Source organism: Lepidochelys kempii, chromosome 1 (assembly GCF_965140285.1).
Source record: "Lepidochelys kempii isolate rLepKem1 chromosome 1, rLepKem1.hap1, whole genome shotgun sequence".
NCBI classification, from domain to species: Eukaryota; Metazoa; Chordata; order Testudines; family Cheloniidae; genus Lepidochelys; species Lepidochelys kempii.
The window spans coordinates 348,115,621-348,142,405 of record NC_136380.1 but is presented as its reverse complement, the minus strand read 5'-3'; the positions used below and the strand labels follow the sequence as shown (position 1 = coordinate 348,142,405).

Sequence of the window (26,785 nt, the reverse complement as noted above, 5' to 3'; positions counted from 1 at the left end):
GATTCCACAACCTTCCTAGGTAATTTGTCCCCAGTGCTCAACTACCCTTATGATGAGGAAGTTTTTCCAAATGTCCAACCTAAATCTCCCTTGTTGCAACTTAAATCTATTTTTTCTTGTCCTGTCCTCAGTGATTAAACTTAAACAATTTATCACCCTCCTTTTTATAACCTTTTACTTACTTGAAGACTGTTATGTCCCCCTTCAGTCGTCTTCTCTTCTCCAGACGAAACAAACCCTTTTCCCCCCCAATCTTTCCTTGTAGGTCATGTTTTCTAGACCTTTAATCGTTTTTGTTGCTCTTCTCTGGACTTTCTCCAATTTGTGCACATCTTTCCCAAAGTGAGGTGCCCAGAACTGGACACAATAGTCCCACTGAGGCCTTATCAGTGCTGAGTAGAGTAGAGGAATTACTTCTCATGTTTTGCTTACAACTCTCCCAGAATGACGTTTCCTTTTCTGTGATAGTATTCTCTTGTTGACACGTATTTAGTTTGTTATCCACTATTACCCAGAGATCCTTTTCTGCAGTACTCCTTCCTAGGCAGTCATTTCCCATTTTGTATTTGTGCAACTGATTATTTCTTCCTAAGTGGAGTACTTTGCATTTGTCCTTATTGAATTCATCCTATTTATTTTAGACGATATCTCCAGTTTGTCAAGACCATTTTGAATTCTAATCCTGTCCTCTAAAGAGCTTGCAACCCCTCCCACCTTGGTATTGCCTGCAAACTGTATAAGTATGTCATTATCCAAATCATTTATGAAGACATTGAATAGAACCGGACCCAGGACAGATCCCTGCAGGACCCCACACAATATGCCCTTCCAGCTTGATTGTGAGCCACTGATAACTACTCTTCGAGTATGGGTTTTCCAACCAGTTGTGGTTTTCCAACCAGGTGAGGGCAAATTACAAACCATGGGCCAGATGGGGCCCGTCCAGAGGTTTCAGTCTGGTCTGCGGGATTGCCAGCGCCATAGCGCAGTGGGGCTAAGGCAAGCTCCTTGCCTTCCCTGGCTCTGCACTGCTCCTGGAAGCGGCTGGCACCACATCCCTGTGGCCCCTGGTGGAGGGGAGCACAGAGGGCTCCGTGCGTTGCCCTTGCCTACAGGCACTGCCCCCCGCAGTTCCCATTGGCTGGGAAGAGGAAACCGCGGCCAATGGGAACTTTGGGGGTGGTACCCCCAGGTGAGGGCAGTGCGCAGTGGAACTGCCTGCATACCCCCACCCCCAGGAGCCACTGCCACATTCTGGCCACTTCCGGGAGTGGCACAGGGCCAGGGCCGGCAGAGAGCCTGCCTTAGCCCCGCTGAGCACCACTGTCACCCCAGAGCCACTCGAGATAAGGGGCGCCAGGCTGGAACTCACACCCTGAACCCCTCCTGCACACCAGACCCCAACCCTCTGCCCTGAGCCCCCTAACCCCGTCTTGAGCCCCCTGCCTCACCCCTCCTGCACCCCAATCCCCTGAGCCCCTTCCTGCATACCACACCCCCCTCCCACACTCCCTCCTGCATCCCAACCCCCTGCCCCAGCCCTGCATACAATTTCCCCACCGAGACATGGCCCTCAGGCCAAAAAGTTTGCCTACCCCTGATCTAGGCTATATTTCTCTAGTTTCCTCCTGAGAAGGTCATGTGGGACAGTAACAAAAGCCCTACTAAAACTGAGATACATCACATTATTGTTTCTACCCTGTCCATAAGGCTTGTTACCATCTCAAAGAAGGAGATTAGGTTTGACAGGATTTGTTCTTGACATTTATCACCTTATTTTTTTCTAGATGCTTCCAGATTGATTGTTTGATTTACTCCATTATCTTTCCAGGTATTTAAGTCAAGTTGACTGGTCTATAATTCCCTGGGTTGTCCGTATTTCACTTTTTATAGATAGGTACTCTATTTGCCCTTTTCCGGTGCTCTGCAATCGCTCCTGTCCTCCACAAGTTCTCAGAGATCATCACTAATGGCTCAGATCTCTTCAGACAGTTCCTTAAGTATTCTAGAATGTATTTCATTGGACCCTGCCAATTTGAGGACATCTATCTTGTCTAAGTAATTCTTAACTTGTTCTTTTCTTATTTTAACCTCAGAACCTACCCCAGTTACACTGATGTTCACTATGTTAGTCATCCAATCATTGCTAACTTTTTTGTGAAAACTGAAAAAAAAAGTCATTTATTTCAGCCATTGCTGCATTTTCTCTCCTTTCCTCCTCGTTGAGTAATAGACCTTCCCTGTCTGTGTGCTTCATGGTTTATGTGGATCTCTAACTATTAGAGACCCAGATGAGACCTATATGGGGTCAGATTATACAACATCTTTCTACTGAAGAGTTCCTATACCGCCTCTGGAGGTATCTGGCACTGATCCAGCATGGCAATTCCTACATTATTTTAAGGGAAGCCTGACAGTCACATTTATGCACATGCACCCGCGCAAACACAACAAAATGGGGTGAGCTAATGGCATGACCGGTGCACAACATTTTTTGTTGTTTACTTTTAAATAAAATACCCCTGGGAAAAAACTGCCAGAAAAATTTCTGTGCTACTTTAGCTACAAAAATATTCTTAAAAAGAAAAGGAGTACTTGTGGCACCTTTAGAGACTAACCAATTTATTTGAGTCATGCTCAAATAAATTGGTTAGTCTCTAAGGTGCCACAAGTACTCCTTTTCTTTTTGCGAATACAGACTAACACGGCTGTTACTCTGAAAAATATTCTTAACTCCTCCAAACTTCTGAAGTTTGCTTTTAAAGTTGGGGACCTTCGGAAACAGCCTTTAAATTAGTTCCCTTCTGTCTCTAACTTCTAATAGTTTGCCAAAACATTCCCCACATCCAGGCTAAACAGAACTGTTCCCAACACTGTATTCATAGAATATCAGAGTTGGAAGGGACCTCAGGAGATCTTGTCCAACCCCCTGCTCAAAGCAGGACCAATCCCCAATTTTTGCCCCAGATCCCTAAATGGCCCCCTCAAGGATTGAACTCACAACCCTGCGTTTAGCAGGCCAATGCTCAAACCACTGAGCTATCCCTCCCCCCCTACACACCAGCTTTAAATTTAAAAGGATAGTGGTTCATCCACTCTTCCCAGAAGACTATCCCCACTCTAAAATTAAATCGATTTATTTTAGAGCCGTAGTGGTCATCAGACGAAAAGGTATTTAAGATGTATAGTGAACAGAACAAGTTTCTTCCGAACAGCAATAGATCAAAGTGATACCATTAATTTTTCAACATTCCATTGACTCCCTTACCTTTAATTTTCTGTTTGTATTCTTCCGGTCGGTGGAGATACATGGCTGCAGCGTCGCCATTTAGAGGATCTATGGGGTTAGGATAGGCCAGCAACTGGGGCAGGAACGACTCAAATATATTGGTAAGATCTGCAATACAAATTAACACAAAAATCACATTGCACATCTACATCTCAAACCCACAGATAACCAGTTAAACATCAGTGAAACTGTATTGCTGTAGTCAGACATTAAGATGGTGTAAAGCTTATGGAAGCTTAAATTCATATAGGTTTTCCTGTCCTAGACTGCAAATATAGTTGAGAATTTGTGTGACAATGGAGCTTCCGACACTTTGGGCACAAAATATTTTACACTTCTATAGCATCTTTCATCTGAAGATCTCAAAGCACTTTACAAACACAAATAAACTTCTTCAGCATCCCTATAGAGATTCGTGAAACACGGTTACTTAAAGAAAGGGAGGCAGAGGGTAAATGATATACCCAAGCTCATACAGCAAAGATAGCAGGAATTAGACCCAGACCATTCTTTTATTCTTTAAACTTTGGACACTTTTCCCTCTCAACTGCCTCACAGTAAATTCCGCATGCTTCCTCTCTCATTACTGTCTTTAAATAAATTGGTTCCTAGAGTTAAAATTGACATCTCAGCATAATACAGTTTCCACAGAGCTTCGACAGTTATGATAATAAAAAGAGCAGCCAACAAGTTCATTCTCCCATTTCAAAACAATTAACAGGATGCGAAGAGATCCACATTAATGCCTTACTGCCAGTTGGCATTTACCACTAATAATCCATAGCAGGGAAACATGTTTCTGGTGCTGATGAGTAATTGTGAACACATGAAACCATCCTCCACACCCCACCTCCAAAAGAGACATACGCACCCTACTTCAAAGATGAGGGTGTGAAGCAACAGACTGTGCCATTCCTTCTTGGATGTTTCAGGCAGGCTCCAGAAGGGCTGTATACGCCCACACAGATGGAAGAGTAAGCCCCCAGTGTGTGGTTAGGAGGGTGATTTTGCAATGTTTAACTTCAGCTGTCAAAGACTAGCAGGTGCATGTAGATTTTTTATTTTTATTTTTTTTAAATAAAAAGCAGGTTCACCCTTTCCAATACTCAGTCCTTTTATTTTATGAGCATCCCCTTTTCATCTGGATAGTATGTAGGCTCCCCTCATCCTTCATCCCCTTTCTGGTGGCAAAGAAAACCTAATGGAGTAGCTACAGCACAAAGAAGAACAAAAATGTCTCTTACTGCTGCTAATCAAAAGAGGGCTTTTTGGGGCGGGGGGAGGGGAAGAGGGCAGGAAGAGACCTCACCCACAGTTTCTCAGCCGAGATTAAAAACTTATCCTGCACCTGGATCTTACCCCTACTGGTTTACATTGTAGGTCTACACTGCAATTAAGAACTTGTGGCTGGCCTGTGCCAGCTGACTCAGGCTTGTGGGGCTCAGGCTAAGGGGTTGTTTAGTTGTTGTGGAGACTTTCAAGCTCAGGCTGGAGCCCAGGCTCTAGGACCCAGTGAGATGGCAGGGTTCCAGAGCTTGGGCAGCTGGAGCCTGAGCATCTACACCGCAATTCAACAGCCCGTTCGCCTGAGCCCCATGAGCCTGAGTCATCTGGCACAGGCCAGCTGTGCGTGTCTAACTGCAGTGTAGACATAACCTAGGAGAGCTAGCACCATGTGAACTGCTAGCTCTCTGCAGACCACCTGCAAGTGCTCCTACAAAACGCATAGTGGGAACTCTGGCCTGGACACGGCACTGGGGAAGAGACTAAATTATTGTCAAATCTTCCTTCCTGCGTTAACACATCCTGCATATGTAGAAACTCCAGGGTATTGACTAGCTGAGTCACTTCAGTGTGAACGTGGCATAGCAGGGACGGAAATTAGGGTTTGCCTACACACAGGAGTTGCACAGTTTTAAGCCAGTGCAACATCACACCTTTAGTTAAACCAGTGCAACTTTGTGCATAGAACAGCCCTTAGTTATCTGCAGCTAAGTTATACAAGAGACCATCTCTAAAATGCCAGTTTTTTTTTTTAAACTTAATTTTCTATTAAACAGAAAAGCCACTGCTATTTTCAAGGGCAGGTAGATAGAGAAAGGAAGGCTACAAGAAACACTCTTAAGAAGGACACAAATGTCTCTGGGCCAAGTTTCCCAAGGCTGGTGCATTGAGATGCCAGTTGTCACCGTCAGGTACTTGTGGGCTGAAGTGCAACAGCTTCTTGAAGTGTAGTCCTACTCTCAAAAGGGATCACAAAAATAGCATGGCACAAGCAAAGGCAAAAATGTTTTCCGATGGTATTGTAACTAGTTTCTTCCGTCTACTCTAGCACTTAAGCCATTATTAGCAACAGGTTTGTTTCTTAGGCCTTGTCTACACTACCGGGGCAAGTCGACCTAAGTTACACTACTCCAGTTATGTGATAATGTAGCTGGAGTCGACATAGCTTAGGTGGACTTACTGCGGTGCCTTCACCGTGCTGCGCTGACGGGAGATGCTCGTCCATCGACTTACCTTACTCTTCTCATTCTGGTGGAGTACTGGAGTCGACCAGAGAGCGCTCTGCGGTCGATTTAGCAGGTCTTCACTAGATCCGCTAAATCGACTCCTGCTGCATTGATCACAGCAGCGTGGATCCCCGGTAAGTGTAGACATGGCTTCATGACTTATTTTATAACCCAGCTGCCAGTTTTAATTCCTTCCACTGGGAAAACTAGATATATTTAATGCTTCCCAGTTTAAGATTAAATGGAAAGGGGAATTTAGTTAGCCACAGAGCAAGAAAGCCTAAATGAAAGAGCTCAAAATAGCGTCTTTCCTCTTTAAATGCCTGCCTTCTCCAGTTCTCTCTCTTCCAAGTCCCAACTAAACCAATGCTTCATTGTTAGCACTGCTTGGATGTGCACAGTATGCCTAAAATGAAGGCACTGTTGTGCTAAGAAGGGTTTGGTGCTTTACTACTTAAAAGGAATCTACTAAATTATGGTCTTAAATCTAGTGGATTTATTGGTAGCAACCATAAGAATTTTCCATCTAATTTCTGTTGGGTCAGCTAGTCCAGACCTTCTCTACTAATACAGGATTGGTTTGTTTTAAAGGTCAAATGCATAATAGAATAGTATATAGGAAGATTTTTTTTCCAGATTGCTTTCACCCTCCAAAATTAGATCCTCCTGTATTTCTGCTTCAGAGGAAAATTTCTTGTGTTCCTTGAATACAAGGCTGTGTGTCTAAATGTCAAGGTGACTAATGACTTATAACTGGAGGGGGAAAAAAGGTAGGTCTAATGCAGACTATGACACCAGCAACAAAATCAAAGAACAAAAAGGAGTTACCTCGTCACTGTTCCAAAGCATCCTCCAGAAAAAATAAGGAAGTTTGGAGTAAGATGAATGGAGTTAAAAAAGTGCATTGTTTGACAATTGGTTGGTTAGTGTAGAATGATACCTATGTAGCACCCATGTGAAGGAACATACCAATAGTACATCCTGATTTGGTCTATAACGTATACTAGTTATAGATTTTTGAAACCTCTGAGATCAGCTTTACACATCATAGAAGAGCAGTAAGTACTGCAGTTGTTCCCCTCCCTTTACAGTCCACAAAAGTGCCAAAAATACAGAAGCATTCTTAGGAAACCAATTACAGAAAGTGTTCATATGACATTTTGTTCATAAATACTGTAGAAACCCTGCTGCAATAGTCCACAGTAGCATCTCTTAAAACAGGAAGTTATTTTTTGCACAGCTTACAAACTAGTATCCAGATTGCTAGTGTACAACGTCAGAATAGCGCAAGCAGTGAAGCAATTCTAATTTGTCAGTCAGACACATCATCTGCAGCTGGCTTTAAGACTGTTGAACAAAAGTGCACATTGCTCATTTAGTACTCTAGCTACTTCACCCTCAGAAAACCCAGCAGTGGGATAAGTCCACTGCTGAGAATGAACATTCCTGGTACGATCAGTGCAGAAGTAAAAGAAAGCTCTCCTCACCTTATAAACTACACCACTCGTCTTTCCTGCATTCCTCAGCAAAAAAATACATATAATAGAAAACCTGGCCCCTAGCTGCAGTTGCAACATAATAGCATGAGTTTTTAATTGTGCAGTCCCAACACAAGTACTTTGGCATTTTTAATACAGGTATGTAGCAGGTCCAGTACTTGGATCCACTGTTTCCATTGCATAATTTGTAAGAAAATTAAAGCAGTTTGGTCTTTAAAGTAGTAATTTGTCACTTTGGCAATAGGTTCAGAACATTGACAGTCACGAAACCAGGGAAACTAGAAATAGGTGAGACAACTTTTCAAGGTGAAAAGTCAAAGGTAAAGCATTTATATCGTGTGCATACTGCTTAACACCATACGCCAAAGTGTGAATGTATCCATAAACTATACCCCGAGAAGTTCAGTGCAGCCCAGCATACAAGAGAACGAGCTATTAAATCTCTGTTCTGTTTAACGGTTTCAGACTTGCATAAGAATTTTTTTTCTGAGTCCTTGTCACTATAAATTGATCTTGTTAGACCTCGAAAGCTAAACAGAATCAAGTCTGGCCAGTAACTGGATGGGACACCTCCCAGGAAAACAAGTTCTGCAGGAAGCGGTGTAGACAAATTAGTAGATGGTATGACTTCTCCTAAGTGGTTTTGAAATACCACCTCAATTTGATGGTGAAGGGGAATAAGTGTTTCTGATGGAACCTTCTTAAAAATCAGTCAAGGTCCCAACCAGAGTCAAAGAATGCCTTCACCCTTCCTATCTGAAATTCAGTTTGGATTACTGCAGTCTGGTTACTTAAAAATTTCTCCCATAATTTCATCTGGATACTGGAGCATTCTTCACTTCCTATCCTGAAGTGCTGCTGTGTTACTGTTGAGCAGTTGCCACATTCCACCTCAGAGATGACTGCACTTTAATGGTGGGTTGCGTGATTCCAGTACAATGTTTACAGAATACTTCAGCATCTTTGGGATGAAAGGAGCTGCGGAAGTAATATTTTCATATCAAGCTTCTGTTGCTAAATTGAACTTGGTTCAGTGAAAAAACCACTACAATTTGGCTCACACTTTCCAAGACAGACCTTCGAGCACTCACCTCCAACAAGCTGTATTAAGGTATTAAAACCAAAAAAATGATGAAATGTGTCACCACACAGTGGATTGCCAAACTCACCATAGAGAGCTGTCCAAGTTTGATTAATTACATCTAGACATACAGTTCCTGACCTGAAACAGATGGAAAGAATGGAATTAAAACATGTACAAGTTAGCAAAATACTTGTAGGATATAGTAGTTTTAACCCCTCACACTCCTCACTACCAAGCAGGGACCAAATATTACACTTTGGATTAGAGCAAAATATAGGACAGCCATAGTGACTAGGAGAGCTTCCATACTATGTACAGAAACTCGATTTTTCTAAGCAAGTGATGAAGAGAAAGGGCACAGTAACTTGGAGCCAGAATTTACATAGGGGGAATCTCACTTGTGAGACTAAGACTGGAAAGAAAGGAGGGGCTTCATTTAACACAGTGGTTCTCAAGAGGGGGTCTGCGAGCCCTTTCAGAGGAGCTGTGGGGCCCCACGGCTAAAACCCAGAGCCCAAGCTCCAGCACCTCCCGCGGGGCTGAAGCCGGGAGCAGCAGGGCTGAATTCTGGAGCCCTGAGCCCCAGTGCTCCCCGCAGGGCGGAAACCCTGAGCACATGGGCAGAGTTGGGGGCGAGGGGAGAAACGGGGATGTTCCCCCGCCGGCCTCCAAAACCACAGTGCACAGCAGGGCAGTCCTGAGGCAGCTCCAGACTCCAGCTCCACCTCCTCCCGCCCCCTGGCCAGATCGGAGGCGGGAAGCCAGAGCCGGGCAGTGTGGTCCACTGCTGCTCTGGCTGGTGCCATGGAGCAGGCAGCTGCGGCATTCATCTCCTGCTGCTGCTGGGGGTTGAAGCTGCTCCTCAGCTCCCAGACCCGCTTTGCTCACGCAGCCGGTAAGAGCAGCCTGGGTGCAGGGGGGGACCCGGCTCCATGGCTGGCAGAGCCCTTGGAACAGGGCCCACAGGGGAGACCTCCCAGTGCACAGCCCCTAGCTAGCCCCTTGCCTGCACCCTGAGCTACCCCTCTCCACACAGAGCCGCTAGTTACCCTGCTCCCTTCCCTGCACTACCCCTCTTCCTGTACCCCAAGCTACCCCTCTGCCCGCACATGGCCCCTAGTGACCTCTCTCCCTGCACTCTGAGCTCTTTTCAAACTTTTTGAGCTGAGCCCCCACACCTTTGAGTTATAATTTTAAGTTGTCTCCCCCCCAACCCAAACAGGCTGGGTGGCCTGCTGAGGTGAGTCGGGGGTGAAGGTGGCGCTCCCTCCCTGGACCCCGCCGTGCAGAGCTGGCTCGAGCCCTGCTGTTTTGGGGGGGGGGGGGGCAGGCACCAGAAGTCAAGCTACACCTATGCCCAAGCCTCCCCCTCCCCCAGCACAAAGCCCTGAGGTCCCCCTCCCCCCGCTGGGCCCAGGAGTTTTTATTGCATGTTTTTTTTTGGGGGGGGGGTCTCAAAGAAAAAGGGCGAGAACCTCGGATTTAAAAGACATCTCAACAAACTGACTATACGGAAGTGACCAGATTTTTATGGTTTCCTTTAAGAAGGGTCTTCTAGGATGTATTTTACATAATTTATGAACCAATGCTAACCGACAGAGGAGCTGGTGGGTCTAGCTAGAGTTGTCTTGAGAAGTATCTTTGAAAAGGGGAACTAGCAACCCTGGACCTTCTATGCCACAACATGTGCCTCATTTGTTTATAAAAGCACTCAATGTTGCCGGTGCATAGATCACACAAGGAAGACTTCTGCAGTATGTTTTCTACCCAGTACTTCATACAACCTGAACTCTACTGGAAAAGTTACCTGTGGGGTAGTTTTATGAAACTGTCCCCTCAGATCAAATTAGTGTTAGTGTTAGATTAGATGACAGCTTTATCCGGCCCTATTAGCACACTATGAAAAAGCTACTTTGGCTTTCTTATGAAAGCATAACAACTAGAATTAAATAGTACCCCAATCAGAAATACCACATACTACGGATTTACTTACGCTTCGTCAATATTGGGATGGAAAATTTTATTCATGAATCCTGTAAAGAGAGACAGTGGTTAATAGCAGAAAGTAGCCACAAAAAATTAGCACACTTGGTAAGCAGTTTACAGAAAAGAAGTGAGCCCTCATGTGAATGATTTCAATGGAAACCTTGGCTTAGCTATATATACCTACGTCACCTTTCAAATATACAAGTCATATTTGACCCTAGGGTCCTCAGCTGTTCACTTCAAGCACACCAAAGCCCCTGTTTACAGACAAGTATATTGCAAGGTTTTGCATCCAGTATTATTGCGAAAAATCTTGCCCATCAGAACCATTAAGCTCATGGGGTTTTTTTTTTTTGTTTGTTACGAAAATGCTTTACAAAGCTGCAGGGTTTTTGGAACAAACAAAAAGATTAAGCTTATCATTTGCTCTAGGATTAAACTTTCTTTCTAAAATGGTCTTTCCAACAAAGGTCTTCTATAAACTTTCAGTCTCAATATTAAGCAGCCTTCGTAAGGCATTGAGAGGCATCTGGTACAGCAGAAACATACAGCAAACACTTGTCAACATTCTGTAGCAATAGTAAGAGAACAATTGATACCTCAGGTCTTTAGAAAACAGCCACAGAAGTATTTCAGTTTCAAGACTCAGGCAGTCTAAGAAGAGTGGTCTGAACTAAAAATAGTTGCTATTTTGATAATGCTTTTTGTTCTGGCTTCTAGTTTACAGAAATGAAAAATTCTATGGTTTGACAGCGACAAGAATGTCACAATAAACTAACTTGCTTTGCACTTTAACATTACATCTGCTAACCAGCACCCAGGGGCACATTTTTCAGCAGTTACCTAACTAAGGTTAAATTAACCTCATTATTATTTGCATTACTGTAGCACTTACGATCTCTAGTCATGGACTTGGACCCCACTGTCCAAGTCCAAAAAGCCTGTCCCTCCCCCAAAGAGCTTACAATGTAAGTAAAAGAGATGGATATAGACAGGGAAGGAAAATGAGAACATTGGTCAGCATGTTAGGCATTGGTCTCTGCACACCAGCAACCTAACTGTTAAGTTTTTGTAGGTGGTATGGAAAAGGAGTGGTGTAAGTAGAGTTTTGACAGTGAATAAGGAGTTACTTTTGTGGATGTTCACAGGGAGCTCCTCCCAAGCACAGAGGGCAGCACAGGAGAAAACACAAAGGTGCTTGTTCGAAAATTTAGCAAGTGGGCAACGGATGTGACATCATGTGTTGATTTTAGTCAGGAATCAACATCTCGATAGTGAATGAGATAGATAGGGTGGGGCTAAGACATGATAGGGTTGCCAGGTGTCCGGTTTTCAACCAGAACATCCAGTAGACAAGGGACCCTGGTGGCTCCGGTCAGGCAGTTAAAAGTCGAGTTGGCCTCCCGCAACGGGGCAGACCTAGTGCCTGCCTGGCTCCAGCCGGCTCCCAGGAAGCTGGCAGCATCTCCCTCTGGCTCCTAGGCAAGGGGCGGCCCCGGTGGCTCCATGCACTGTCCCCAGCTCTAGCGCCGGGACCGCAGCTCCCACTCGCTGGGAACTGCGGCCAATGGGAGCTATGGGGGTGGCACCTGTAGGCAGGGGCAGCATGCAGAGCTGCCTGGCTGTGCCAAGGAGCCAGAGGTAGATGCTGTCAGCTTCCAGGAGCTGCCTGAGGTGAGCGCTGCCCGGAGCCCACACCCCCCACCTCCTCCCACACTCACACTCCTTCCTGAAGCCCGCACCCCAACCCCCTGCCCCAGCCCCGAGCCCCCTCCTTCACCCCAAACCTCTCATCCTCAGACCCACACCAGAGCCTGCAGCCCCAACCAGAGCCCTCCCCCCGGCCCAGCCGGGAGCGCCCTCCTGCACCCAAACCCCTCACTTCCAGCCCCAGCCAGACGCCTCATCCCTTCTTGCACCCCAATCCCCTGCCCCAGCCCAGTGAAAATGAGTGAGCAAAGATGGGGGAGAGCAAGCGACAGAGGGAGAGGGGATGAAGTGAGTGGGCGTGGGGCCTTGGGAAAGGGGTGGAGCAAGGGTGTTTGGTTTTCTGCAAATAGGAAGTTGGCAACCCTAACATGAAGGGCCTTGAAAGTGAAGACATAGCTTATGTTTGATGTGAGAGAAGGAGCAGCCAGTGGAGGGATGTGAAAAGAGGGATGACATGGTCAAAGTGACAGGCTAGGAAAATGATCTTTGCAGCAGCATTCTGAATGGATACATGCAGGAATAGACTGCATTTGTCAAGGTCAGAGAGAATGTTGCAGTAATCCAGCTGTGAGATGAGAGGCTGGACCTCATCTCAGAGTAAAGTGTAGATGGCACCTCAAATTCCCCACTCCCTGCAACAGAAGAGTACTTTTTCTTATAAACCTAATACTCAGCATAGTATTCTTATTTATGATATAATATGTGCTGCATTAGGTGATGTATATTGTACACACAGAGGAACACAATCTCTGTCCCCAAAAGCTCAGTTTAAGTGTTTCATATACTCTTCCCAGTGGTAGCAGATGCAGAGTTAGGCTTCCATGTACAGACTACGTTTTGTAGTTTCTGCGATAAATGCCTAGCTTCTGTGGTGAAGGCACTTTAACAGAGGCATAACAAAGATTGCTGAGGGGATACAAGGTGATGCTCAAAGATTATTTCCCTTCCAACTAAATGGATATTTGTACATGCATCTACTAACTTGCCACTGAATAATTTCAGCTCTTTATAAATCCCGATCAGGGCTGCTGTCACTTTCATATCGTTTCCACCAAAAGCTTTTCAAGATCTTAACATGGCTGTTTTCCAAGTTTAAAATATAGCCTTCTTCACTTATGTCGTGCAGCAACATAGCCCTGGAGGCCAGCATAGCTGAGGGAACACTGCTTGATAGGTAAGTGATCTGAACTTTCTGCAATAAGCATTGATTTGTCTCTTCTAGTTAATTTTTTAGTGACATGTATAAAAAACAGGAAGAAGCTTTACCAAATAACTTTGTTAAATCTTGGGCAAAGGTTTTATTTTGACACTTTAAGGTTACATGTCCCGTAAGGACACAGTAGGTAACCAATAACATTTTTGTTGTTTCAGTCAAGACTTATCAGTTTTACATTCCTAATATTGCTCTATAGTCAACATCGTATTTGAGTCCAGCAAACTTGTGCCACTACAACCTTATGTTTGGCTATTCTATGTGGAAAACCGAAGAAATATTTTGCTACCATCTCCAGCCAAAAGAGGAAGTGATCTCCATTTGTGAGTGACAGAATGGATCCCAACTGGAGTTGGCATATGGAATTAACTGTTTCTTCCCACGTATTATAGCACAAGTATAATGTAATATTTACTTGAACTGCTCAAAACTCACGTACATGCAATAAAAGCCTAAAATGATGCTGAAATCATCCCAGACTGTTCCAGAGACAAATATTACCTAAGCACATGAAAGTTCTCTGCAAACAGATATCCCTGTTCATCTAAAACATTCTTTGATTCTACATATTTTAATGCCTCCACTTTAAGTAACTAGCGTCAGATACAAAAACTATTAAAAGCCTTTCCATATTTCACTTTGAGAAACTGAAGCAAGCCTGGAATGGATGTTCTTCCATCATCAAATATTCATGTAGCAGTGGCATCTAGAGGACCAAACCATCTCATTGTGCTAGGCACTAGACATATAGTGACAGTCCTTGCCTTAAGGAGCTTAAAATCTAAAAAAAAGTCTAGACTGAACAGGTGGAGGGAACACACAAGGGTGGGCAGAAAGTATAAGGTAACAAAAACAGGATACTGAAGCACAGACTAGCTGTGCTACTAGAATGACATTTCTTAATTCTGCTGTCTGTAACTCTCCTTCAGATTCAGAATTTGGCTCCCCTCTAATTCAGGTTAGGCTGTAGTATTCCATCCATCCCAAAAGGCACCCACATCTATATCTCCTTCACACTTTAGCCCTTAACTCCTCTTCTGACTAGTCAATTCCTGGCTCCACTATAGCAGTCTTCAAATTTATATTCCCACTCCTTAACAGGAGAGCTCCCACCTCCAAGAGTCTATCTGAAATCTCTACCAAACTCATCCTGCTCATTATAAGCCCAGATGGCCAGGCTAACTCCAAAATTGTACAGGTGAAGAGGCAAGTTTGTCTATCTAAGCACCACCCACACTTGACATCTTGATCACTCTACTCCCAGGACTTAAATAATTTCTTCATTGCTTCTTAACTGGAAAATTGCCACTCCCTCCCTTATAGGATATCCTAAGGCTCAAGTTCTCCAAATTTAGAGTGCCTCTTCTGTAAGAGGGAACACAAAACGCCCATTCTCTTTGCCCACATTCCTAATTAGCTTCCTAATCCATTTTGAGATCTCATTCCAAGTCTTCAAGATTCTCCACAGGACTTGTCCTCCATCTCAGACATCTTTTCCTCTAGCCAAGCTGATCTGCATTCTAGCATACTTCCATCCCGTGCCCTCTTCATTTTGTCCTTGATTACCTTACCTTGATTACCTTCAAATCTCACTTGTCCCACACATTACTTGAAATTGTGCAGTCACTTAGTCCTGCACTATTACAGGTAGAGATGCGTTACCGTATGAGTTAGTATAATGAATGTCTTAGTCTATATTTCCAAATAAAGACTAGGCATGGTTGAAATGATATATACATATACATGATCCTTCAGCGAAGTGGAAGCTATAGGTCTTAAATATAAAGCTCTTTTCCAGTTGGCTAAGAACTTTAGCATGTTCGCCATAACCGTAACTTTAAATAATACAATACAGCTTTGATCAATATGTCAGACAAGGCTCTGAATAAGGGGATAATCAAGAGAATTTTCAATGTAATCCTGGTTTTGGATAACGTGGGTCACATCTTCCAGTCAAGATGTGCATTACCAATGCAGGACAGAGGCAGAGGTAAAGCTAGTCTCCGCAAGAGTAGCTATACCACAAGATTATGGCATCTTTGCTAGAACACCGTACTGGACAGCTTTAGAAGCCTTAATTGTGTGGGTAAAAGTGAATGTAAAAGTTTAACCGGTGGTTTCGTGTAAGCTCTGTGCGGAAGACATCTACTGAAGCAACAAATGTTTGCTTGAAACTAAGTAGACTTCTGATGCGATAATAATCAGAGCCTCCCTTTACACATGCACAGATGCTACGTGATTTGTATTCCACAATTCCCATTTAAGGTAAACCAGCATCACCTGTACAAAATCTGTACTGGTCACAAGAGTCCCTTTCCTGCTAATTAGTAAAATAAGGCTGCTCATTAAGAAGCTACTCAGGAAATAAGATGCCCTCCCTTGATATCAAGCACATGTATGTACTGAGTGCCCAACATGCTCCTTGCAAAAGTCCGCCGACTTCGTAAGTTTCCTCTCTATGCCATTATCTAAATCATTGATAAAGATATTAAACAGAACTGGAACCAGAACTGATCCCTGTGGGACCCCCACTTGTCATATCCTTCCAGCATGACTGTGAACCACTCATAACTACTCTCTGTGAACGGTTTTCTAACCAGTTTTGCACCCACCTTATAGTAGCTCCATCTAGCTTGTATTTCCCTAGTTTATGAGAAGGTCATGCGAGACAGCATCAAAGGCTTTAGTAAAGTCAAGATATACCTCGTCTACCACTTCCCCCCTATCCACAAGGCTTGTTACCCTGTCAAAGAAACTTATCAGGTTGGTTTGACACGATTTGTTCTTGACAAATCCATGCTGACTGTTACTTACCACCTTATTATCTTCTAGATGTTTGCAAATTGATTGCTTAATTATTTGCTCCATTATCTTTCTGGGTACTGAAGTTAAGCTGACTGATCTGTAATTCCCTGGGTTGTCCTTATTTCCCTTTTTACAGATTGGAAAGGGGCTAATATAGTGCCAGTCTCCTGGAATCTCTCCCGTCTTCCATGACTTTTCAAAGATAACTGCTAATGGCCCTGATATCTCCTCAGTCAGCTCCTTGAGTATTCTAGGATGCATTTCATCAGGCTCTGGTGACTTGAAGACATCTAATTTGTCTAAGTACTTTTTAACTTGTTCTTTCCCTATTTTAGGGTCTTCTGATCCTACCTCATCTTCATTGGTATTCACTATGTTAGATGTCCAATCACTACCAACCTTCTTGGTGAAAACTGAAGCAAAGAAGTCATTAAGCACTTCTGCCATTTCCATATTTTCTGTTATGTTCCCCCCCCCCCCATTGAGTAATGGGCCTATGCTGTCCTTGGTCTCTTCTTTAAGACTTCTTTAAGCTGACATCAAGGACGGCTTCTGGAGATAGTGGTTAGCCAAGTAAGATGTGGCTATGAATAGCCCAAAGATAGGATTTAAAGTGCTTGCTCACCATCACAAACTACCTTCTCTGGGATATACTTTTCCTTAGAGGCAGAGGCAGATTATCAAGATAACTAGTTGCTATCTCGAAAGGCAACTGTCCTGGTCCTACCTGATGAATTGGAACCAAAAGGTCTTTCTGTTGAAGGCTTATTTCATATTTTAATTGCTCTCTAGGTCATTCAAACTTCAGGGTACACTGGAAAGAAACACTGTGGTGCCAAGTCTCAAAGCCGAAGTCAACTGACTTAGGCTCAGGCTGTGGGGCTAAAAATAGCAGTTTAGACGTTCCTACTTGGGTTGGAGCTGCTCCTCTCTTCAGGTCTCAGAGCCCGGGCCCCAGCCCAAGTGGGAACGTCTACACTGCTATTTTTAGTTCCACAGCATAAGCCTCGCAAGCGAGAGTCAATTGACCCCGGCTCTGAGACTCTGTACCCTGGGTTCTTCTTTCCAGCACAGACATACCTTTGGAGTTTAACCCCACGGACGGTTTGAGACAGACTGTCCTGCCTGAATCAGGGCCTCATGTCCACTTCTTCAGGCGGAATGACTGCTTTGGTACTAGAAATATGGTAGTTCAGGAGGAAGAATCAACAGGAACATGGACTGGAAGCTGTCTCACTATCCTTTCCACCACTGCAACTGCACAAACTACCTGCAGTGCGGGCCTGTAGCAGCTGGGACATTCTTGCACCAATCGCTACTTCCCCTCCATATCAGGAATTGGCTGCATTCCGCCAGACATTGCCTCAAAGGGCAGCCCATCGCTTATCTGTGTTCAAAGTACAGCCAACTAGCCAGTAGGTTGTGAGAGAGGTCCCATGAAGACTTTTTTCTGATGCATAATACAGCCTTCTAACAAGAGCAGTGACTGGTAGCCCTGCTGAGGCAAACAAGACAAGAAAAGGGCAAAAACATAGCAAGTTTCAACTTTCAGAATTGTCTCTTCCCTCTTGACAAAGAAACAACCTTATGGGACTGAACTGCACCAGGAATAAAGCAATGCCACCTTTAAAAGGAGTTCAGGCCATTTCAGAAGTGTAGCCAGTTTATATCCACCACTTGTTTTTGGTTTCAACCTTACACCCCCAGTCTTTCCTGGTCCCCATGTGGGTATTCATCTCATAACTCAAGGCCAGTTGGACTTTTTAACCTCGTTCCTGCATGACCCATTATGGCAGCAGATTCATCTCTCTTATGTAACGTGCCTCTGTTACTGCCACATGGACAGTCAAATACCATAACAAGCTTTGGTATGAGCTTGCCATTCCTGACCCATTATCTCAGCGTGGTAGTTAACATGCAAACCGTCACAAGGAAGCTGTGATTTTAGCATCCTGTTAGAGTGAGTGTCGTAATTGTTCAGTCAGACCACAGCACGACTCTGTGGTTGTGCTCTTGCCTCTGAACCAAGATGTAGTGGGTTCAGATACCATACAGTGGTTAAGCTTCTGGTGTGCTGGGACTACTGCCTATCATGCTGACCAACACTATCATTGTTTCCTTGTATTCCCCCATCTGTTGTCTTTATCTGTCATCTTGTCTTGTACTTAGGAGTATAAGCTCCTGGGAATAGGGACCATCTTTCTGTGCTGTGTTTGTACAGCGCCTAGCACAATGGGGTTGCGGACGCTATCACAACACAAATATGATGGAGTTAGGTTCATATGAAATACAGACACAAAGAATGGGAGGGAAGTATACCAGTGTTTATAGGTGCCATCCTCTAGAAGAGCTCTTAAAAACAGTGTAGTGTGATCTAGAGGGGACCAAGCACAGGGCTAGAAGCCAAGACCTCAATTCTAATCCCTGCTCAGCACAGACTCTCTCTGTGGACTCAGGCAAGTCGTTTTATCTATGTCAGTTTCCCTGGCTGTAAATTGGGGATAACTACCCACCTCACAGTGGATGGAGGATTACTACCTTGTGCACAGCTCTGCATTAGGTAGCCTCTTCCCCTTGCCAATAAAAGTTATGGATAAAGGTTCTTTTAAGGAGTCTCAGGTTAAGAGATTATTCAGCATATTAACTGGTAACATCAGACAAATAGTGCTGTATGCACTGCACCACCTTAACACAGAGGCATTCATTACACAACGGTAGAGGTCCTGGAATCTGGTACTCCAGCTCTGGACCACAGAACCTATTTTAGTACAGGATTTGGCAGTTTGTTTACCTCTAAGCATTTTAAGCTAAGTGTGAAATGTGCTTTATATCACCAAATCACTAACAAAACAGCTTGGGACAGTCTACATTGCCAACATCACAAGTAATGTAAACTGTCCCACAGCTATTTTTATTACAGTACTTTTCACATCTGTAGCATTTTTAATACAGTATCTTTGATGCTTCTGCAACATTATACCTACAAGCTCTGATGTATAAATAGATGGGGAAACTCAGCCAGAGAGGTTAAATGATTTGTCTTTAGTCACATTGAAACAGTGGCAGACCTGGGATCTCAGGACTCCTAGTCTTGGGTTAATCATTAGATAATCCCTTTCCTAACTAGGAGGACACTATTCACCCATTTAACTAAAATCAAGGTTAAAGAGCAAATTCTAGAAAATCTAGCAAAACCGCCACAGTGGGAATTGTTCCAACAGTCAATTCACCTTTTTGCTTAGGTAAACTGTCACATGACACAGGCTTCAGTGACTGGTACAAGAGACATTGTGAATCTGTGCCAAAGTCATGCTGACAGCAGCTTCTACATTTTGTCAGCCTGCTTCCACCATTCCCTGACTGTGGCAGAGAAGCTGTATCGAGTGTTCAGTATGTGTCAAGGGAACAGAATGGAGGAGTGGATACATATTGCCTTCTGGAGTTTCATCCTTCCCTCTATACAGAGCATAGCTTATTTGGAGGAATCGGCATTTTCAAGTTTCTTATAGGTTATAAGAAGAACTGATATATATGTGCAAGAGCAAATTCATAATGATCAGCGGTGATAAGTGACTTATGAAATTTTAAGTACCAAATTGTAAGGCAATCCAGCTAGGAGATGGAAGTAAAAATAGAACTTGCAATAAAAAATAAAAATTGAGCACAGCCTAGGAGATATCTGGTGATCTTGTATAGTGTTGCCAAGAACTATTAAGTAGCTACCATGTTTCACACCAGAAGTGCCTACACTGATCCCTATATATAGCAGGTAGTTTACTTTGGGATGAAAGGTGCTATATAAATGCAAGATACTGTGGCTAAATTAGACTAGCCACAGAACTGGAGGAGAAACAAGGACTTGATATATGAATATATGGAAGTTATTTTGAGATATAATTGTGATATTTTGAAATATTGTGTGCACTTATAGCCAAAACACTGCAGAGAAAAGATAGTAGTAAGGAAGCAAATACACAGAAGCTTTTAGATGCCAAAGCAGGAGTTCAGGCTCCTAGGTTTCCATTTCTTCTACAAGCCATTGGCAACATCACTTAACATCTGAGTAGGGCAGGAAATACTTGTCTTGGGTTTAGGTGTTTGTGGCATCAAGGACAGAGACCCATTAAATTCTAATCTCAGCCTTTGGAATTTTATGAACAGATAATTACTTTTATTTTTACATTTACACCAAGTATTCTCATGATTTGGAATATTGAAACAGTACATTTAAAAAAACATTTCTCAATTCTCCTTTTAAAAACAGGAAGAAGCTAAAAAGCATGTTCTCCTTAAGATATCAAATCCTAAAGGAAAAAATGAAAGGCCAACAGAGTATTTGAAACAGTAAACAACTCAAAACAGATCACCCACTGGAGAAAGAGAAGGAACCAACTTCTAAGTCTGACCGAGCTTGGTTTTTTAATAAATGTGAAGGGGATGGAACAACGAAAACAATTGCCGAGGGCACAATTAAAAGCAGCTTAAACCAATTTCAAAAGCCAACTATACAAATTTTGGCAAAATCAGCTACTTCTTAAAAAATATAGTAAGTTTTAGAGTTGTCTGAATTGGGTGGATTCAGTTTAACACTCAAGAGCCAGGATTTTAGTGGCAGTGTGTAAATTTGCTCTGTTTTTCCCCACACTTGAAGCCACAAGTTCAGAGTCACAGCCGGACACAAGGATGGTGGGCTTATATGCATGCATTCTAAAAGGAAATGCCAGTTTCTGATAAAAAATGCACTTGCTTTGAAAGAAAAATCAGGTCTTGCATCAAGACTATTTTGGGCCTGGTAGCTTCAGTGAGTTATATGACAGGCACAAAGATAACATGAATATGCATAGTCAGAAGTAGGTGGCAGGTACCCACAGTCCAAGATAATGAAAACTGCAAATGCATTAGTGATGACAACTCCCATTTCTATTGCTCCTTTCATGCAGGAAGAGCCCAGGATGCTTTATAAGCTATATATGGGAAGCACTTGGGAGAGTGCCACCTCTGGGGTGAGGAGTTATTTAACACAGCATAACAATATTACAAAGCTGAGTAGAAAAGGAAGTAATTCCTTACACACATTCAGTTACGTAAGGAAAAATGACCAAAACTGGAAAGCAGGCACCACACCAGGGCTAATATTTCTCCTGCAAGATGTGCCATATAATCTTCAAAGACAAGCAGACAGGATTTCAGTTTTAAATCTATTCTGAAAGAGATTCTCCAGCAGCACAAAGTCACTAATACTTGCCTGGAGCACTGGTTTAATATTAAACCAAGAAGAGCAACATATGAATTATCTATACCACTTCTTGAAGCACCTGGATTTTCCACTGAGGTTCACCTTCTGGGTACTAACCCGGCCCAACCCCTGTTTAAACAAACTGAACAAAGTTATTTTAGTTACACTTCTCTAAGGAGAATACGTTGAAGCTCCCAATAGCGTGGTGGGTCAAATTCTTGTGTACCTTACTCTCTGCCATGTTGGAATAAAAGTTGGTTTCTAAAAGGTTGGAAACTGACCATTGGGAGTCCACTTTAAGCACAAGAAAGACTAAACACTTCATCAAGAGCACCTTGGAACACTCAATACACTTTCCCAAGCCACTATGCTACTTTGTTGGAAAAAAGTGTTACATTCCAGTTCACATTAACGGTTTCTAAAACTTGAATGAACTATACACCCAAGTTCTTCCAGAGCGCTGAGAGAAACAGGGAAAGCTGCAAAAAGAGCACTCGTTTTAAAGTTTCAACATAAAAGATAATTTATTAAGGAGAAAAGGGAACTGGTTCTATTTTATATGATCCACTGATTTACACAGACAATTTACACTACCTTCTGCATGCAACTGGCATAGTGTAATCCATATCCTTAGTGCTCTAGTGAGTACAGTGACATAGACAGTCATGTTATCTGTTTATAGGAATCTCCATCACACTGAAATTATCTTGCCTTTTCTCCTTTTGTTAAAAATCAGTAAACTAGTTAGACCAAACCAGAGAAGAATCTCGCCAGTTAAACCATAATCATTCATTTCCCTGAATTCTAGTGATCCCAGGCTTGGGGTAGAGCAAATAGTGTCTTCAACCTCTTGCCTCATGGGAACTGAAGAGACTACCATTGGCTGAACAGCACACAACCCGGTCATAGATTACTGCTGTGTTTCCTCTGACTCTCTTACTCACAAGCCTCCTTCCAATCTGGCACAGCTTCTCGTTGAAGATGACTGGACACAGCTCCCCCAAAGCTTCCATCACTCCTGCATCAGTTAGATTGGTTACTAGAGAATGACTTGAAGTACTTTCTCCCTCTCTCCACAAGAACATTATATTGAAATCTTGTTGTCCCTGGAGAGAAGGGCCAAAAGTTTACTCAGCTCTGGCCTATAAGCCAGACTGAGGTGCAGGAATAAAAGGTGGCAGAAATGTAACCCAAAGAAAACACAAACCTCCTCCCTGTTGCAGCTGCCTGATTGCCTCCTCTGGATACTAGTGTCTTCTGTACTCTCCCCCTGACCGTGACCACCCAACTCCATTCCCAGCTGAAGCTCCCTCCTCCCGGAAGTTCCTGTGCTGAGCAGCTGATAGGAATTCAGCTCACTGTGCCAGGTCTGAGACTAAACCAGGGATCTCAAACTCAAATTACCAGGAGAGCAGCATGAAGACTAATACATTGGCCCGAGGGCCACATCACTGACACTGCCCCTCAGGCTGTCCTGGCCCCGCCCCCACTCCACCCCTTCTATGAGGCCCTGCCCCTGCCCTGCCTCTTCTTACCCCTTCCCACCCCCATTCCAAACCCGTCTCCAAAGTCCCCACCCCGACTCCGCCCCCTCCTTGCCCCTATTCCAACCCCTGCACCGCCCCTTCTCCGCATCCTCCCCCAAGCACCCGGTTCCCTGCTCCTCCCCCCTCCCTCTTGGAAACAGCTAAGTGCTGCCAAACAACTGTTTGGCAGCGGGAAGCGCCTGGAGGTAGGTAGAGGAGGGGGGACACGGCGAGCTGGGGGATGGTGGGGGAGGGGAGCCTGGCAGCCACAGGAAATAACTGGGCAGGGAAATAACTGTGGGGGAGAGGAAGGAGACACAGGGAGCCTGGCAGGCCACAGCAAATAGCTCCGCGAGCCGTATGCGGCCCACATGTATGAGACCCCTGGACTAAACCAAACAGAGCTATCTCAGCATTCCTCAATTACCTAGGGAGGCTGTTGAATCTCCAACACTGGAGGTATTTAAGAGCTTATTAGACTCCTATCGGGATGGTCTAGATAATACTTAGTCCTGCCTCAGTGCAGGGGACTTGACTAGTTGACCTGTCAAGGTCCCTTTCAGCCCTACAATTCTATGATTTATTCAGCTCAATGCCACTCCACCCAGCTGGTAACCTGGGCTGCTAGCAGCCTTCTCTCAAGAAGAGAGGATGGACCCCAGAGCAGCAGACACTTCAAAGGGGGAGGAGGAGCTTTCGCAGCCACAAGTGGGTATTTGTGAGGCATAGTATGAGCGCAAGAGGGTATCTGGTGAGGTAAGAATGGGGTATTGAGAAACTCATCAAGACAATGAACAATGAACTTACAATCAAACATGTTTGATTTGGAAGCAAAAAGATGTTCTCTCTAATGGTCAGCTCTGCTAACTCAGTCTACTTCAGTCTCTGATGCCAGGTTGTTTTCTACCTTTCATAGCACAACCAGTACTAAAGGCTGTCCAGGAGAAATGTTGTCCTCAACGCCACCAGTGCAATGTCACTACCCTCAGTGTAATTGACTGGAACCTAGCAAACAACTGATGTACAAGGAACAGAATCTGGCTTACTTTTAGATGTGTAGGTTCTACAGGGCATATGAGAGCAAAACTTATTTTTGCAGCTAAATCAGCGGCGTGACTCCAATACATGCAAGGAGCAGATCCATTGAGTGAGAGTTTTCAGAGTAGAATTACACTTTGGAATTAAACTTTTTATCAATGTGTTAAATTAAGTAAGATAGGCAGAGATTGTGCACTTACTGCAATTTGCTAGGGCAGCCTCTCACTCACATCTAAGATTGCTGGCATGGCAATGCCCTATACTTATAGTCTGCAAACTGATACGGTCTGGGCACAAAGCTAGGCACAGAGCTGGTCGAAAAAATGGGGCAGCACAGGATTGGGCCCAGCCTCATCCCCCTCCTCCTGGCCAGCAGGATTGGGCCCAGCAGGAGGCCAGGATGCTCAGCACATCCCCATCCCAGGGTCGAGTGACCCTGGCTTGAGCAGGCTCCCCAGCAATAGAACTGCAGTGGCAGGCAGGCAGGGCAACTGAGCTACCTGCAATTAGGCTGACCAGATAGCAAGTGTGAAAAATCAGGACAGGGTGGGGGTAACAGGCACCCATATAAGCAAAAGCCCCAAATATTGGGACTGTCCCTATAAAACCAGGACATCTGGTCATCCTACCTGCAATTGAGGTGAGATCAGTGGGCATGGGGAAGGTGGTGCATGGGGGGACAAACTAGGTGCGGGGACTGGTGGCAGGCCCTGGATGGAGGGCTAGATACTGGGACACAATCCCTGGATGTGGGGGTTGAGTGCTATGGGCAGTCCTTGGGGCAGGGGGCTGGGAGATGCTGGGGTGCAGTCCCTGGATGGGGAACTAGATGCTGGAGGGGGCTATCCCTGGGAGAGCCATTCTGTACTGGACAGGGCACCTGTCTCTGCAGGGAAGCCATGTATACCAGCCCAGTGTTGGGGCGGGGGAGGGGGGGGTCTGGATGCTGAGGGAATAGTCCCAGGGGAGTTGGGTGACGGGGGGCATTCCCTGTCTGGGGGGTACCCAGCCCTGGCCAGGGCTCCCCGCAGGCTCCACAGCTGCACTCTCTGGGCACTCAGCTCAACCACAGCGCTGAAGTGAGGATAGCAAACATCATGCCATGCCACTCTTACAGTAAGTTAATTTGAAGAGTTAATGTTTTGACTTATTTTGCGAATTTAAAAAGCTCTTGATAGACATTTGCCAGTGTTGAAATGAAAGGTATTGTATTGATTTGAATCATATTGCTCTCATAGAATAGTAAACCTTATTTTTTGAAGATGTACAGGTAGCATATATAAGTGTGAATGCAGCCCATATAACACAGAGCTACATATGTGGCCCACAATGGTAAATAGGTTGAGAACCACTGATCTAGAGACTGATCAATCTGCCGCAGCCTTGGCTAGGAGCCATGTGGCTTTTAGCTCGTGCAGTAGAGATTCATACACTAAGCTTCAGAGATCCCAGGTTCGATCCCACCTGCTGACAACCAGGGTCTGTCAGTGTTACAGGCAGACACTGAGAGGAAGGCCAACAGTGGTAGCATAAGATCATGTGGTTATTCAGATTAGACGTGCATATGAGAATTTTTATATAAAAGTAAGATAAAGATACAAGACGGGGAATGATGACACTGTCTATACACAACGGGCATAGTTAAAATGAAGGACCAGAAAGATTAGTTTGCACGCAAGAGGCAAAGATTCTAAATAAAACAGTCTCCATGTAAGAGTATTAAGTAATCAGCAAATACCCACTGTCTTCATATCAGGATGTTGGGATTGGAAGGGACCCATCTACTCCAACCCACTTTGTCAAGTTTCCATATCAATTTTCCTCAAGCTGTTCTCAGTTCTTTAGACGGAAGACTCCTCAAAATACTTCAGTGGATTCAACTACAAGTCTGCCCTTTCAACGGGCAACTACCATGTCACTCCATGAGTTAGCAGCACCTATTTCATAATCCAAGAAAGGGATGTTGAAACCTAATCATGTCGCTGTATTTGATTCAGTTTTTCAAACAATATAAGCTATTTTTTATTCATCATATTCAAACTACTGGAGAAGTTTAAAAATACTGAAATTAGATCACTGCTATTCAAGACTGAAAGACATAATGGACATGCCCTAAAATAAAAACTTTGCCTTACCAAGATATTGATTTGTTCAACATGAACAAGGATAATTACTACTTCAGCCAAATGGGCACGACCCAATTTTATAGCGTTGCTGCTATTCTAATCATAGCAGCAACAGAGACCTACATTGTTTCATGTACTACAAGAACACTGTTATTAGTAAATCCAAGGTGATTAGTAAAACCAGGCTTCAGCTTCTGCATTTCAGGCCTCCAAATCATGCTCCTGGAAAGAAAGTCACCGACAGCCTACTTCTGAATCTGAGGTCAATCCAAGAATGCACATTATAGCATAAAAGAGCACACAGACCATAGGGCACATTAATGAATAATGCTATCTACATACTTATGAGTGCACCCCACTGCATTCACTGTAAGCATCTGAGCTTCTCAAACATTAATTAATTTATCTTTACAATCCTGTGGGATAGGAAAGTATCCCCATTTTTACAGATGGACGGTAACTGAGATGGTAACCTGCCCAATGTCACAGGAAAGTCTGTAGCTCAGCCAGGGACTGAATCCAGACTTCCTGAATCCCAGTCCAGTAATTTAAGTACAAGACCATCCTTCTATACTTTAATGTTAATATTATGCTTTAACATTAAGGTTATCAGAAACCTGCAGAAGATCTCTGACTTCAGTAAAGTCACTAAAAATCAGTGAAAAATTACAGCAATTGGTAGTATCTCTTAATTTGTGAAAATGCTATAAAATAGTAGTTCTCTCTACTACATGAGCAACAAGATAGATTTAGGTTGCAAGTG

The 26,785-nt window shown here is 44.0% G+C and overlaps 1 protein-coding gene and 1 long non-coding RNA gene across 4 annotated transcripts in view; both read right to left on the bottom strand.

The window, feature by feature from the left end:
* The window catches only part of UBE2H (ubiquitin conjugating enzyme E2 H), a 70,044-nt gene that overhangs the window by 9,430 nt on the left and 33,829 nt on the right, over nucleotides 1-26,785 (bottom strand). For both annotated transcript variants that reach the window (XR_012156867.2, XM_073328926.2), the window contains exons 4-6: nucleotides 10,376-10,415; nucleotides 8,468-8,520; nucleotides 3,269-3,397 (exon numbers count right to left, since the gene is read on the bottom strand). Coding sequence is in view for 1 of the 2 variants with exons in the window: in XM_073328926.2 (XP_073185027.1) it covers nucleotides 3,269-3,397; nucleotides 8,468-8,520; nucleotides 10,376-10,415 (222 nt within the window). In the remaining variant the exon portion in view is untranslated. The remainder of the gene's footprint in view (nucleotides 1-3,268; nucleotides 3,398-8,467; nucleotides 8,521-10,375; nucleotides 10,416-26,785) is intronic.
* LOC140905491 (uncharacterized) lies at nucleotides 14,290-26,785 on the bottom strand. Of its 2 annotated transcripts, none has more exons than XR_012156869.2 (2): nucleotides 25,635-26,785; nucleotides 14,290-22,438 (listed from the first exon to the last, which is right to left on the bottom strand). It is a non-coding gene; the product is annotated as an uncharacterized LOC140905491 (long non-coding RNA). The 2 variants fall into 2 exon arrangements; XR_012156868.2 differs by having other exon boundaries at nucleotides 25,639-26,785.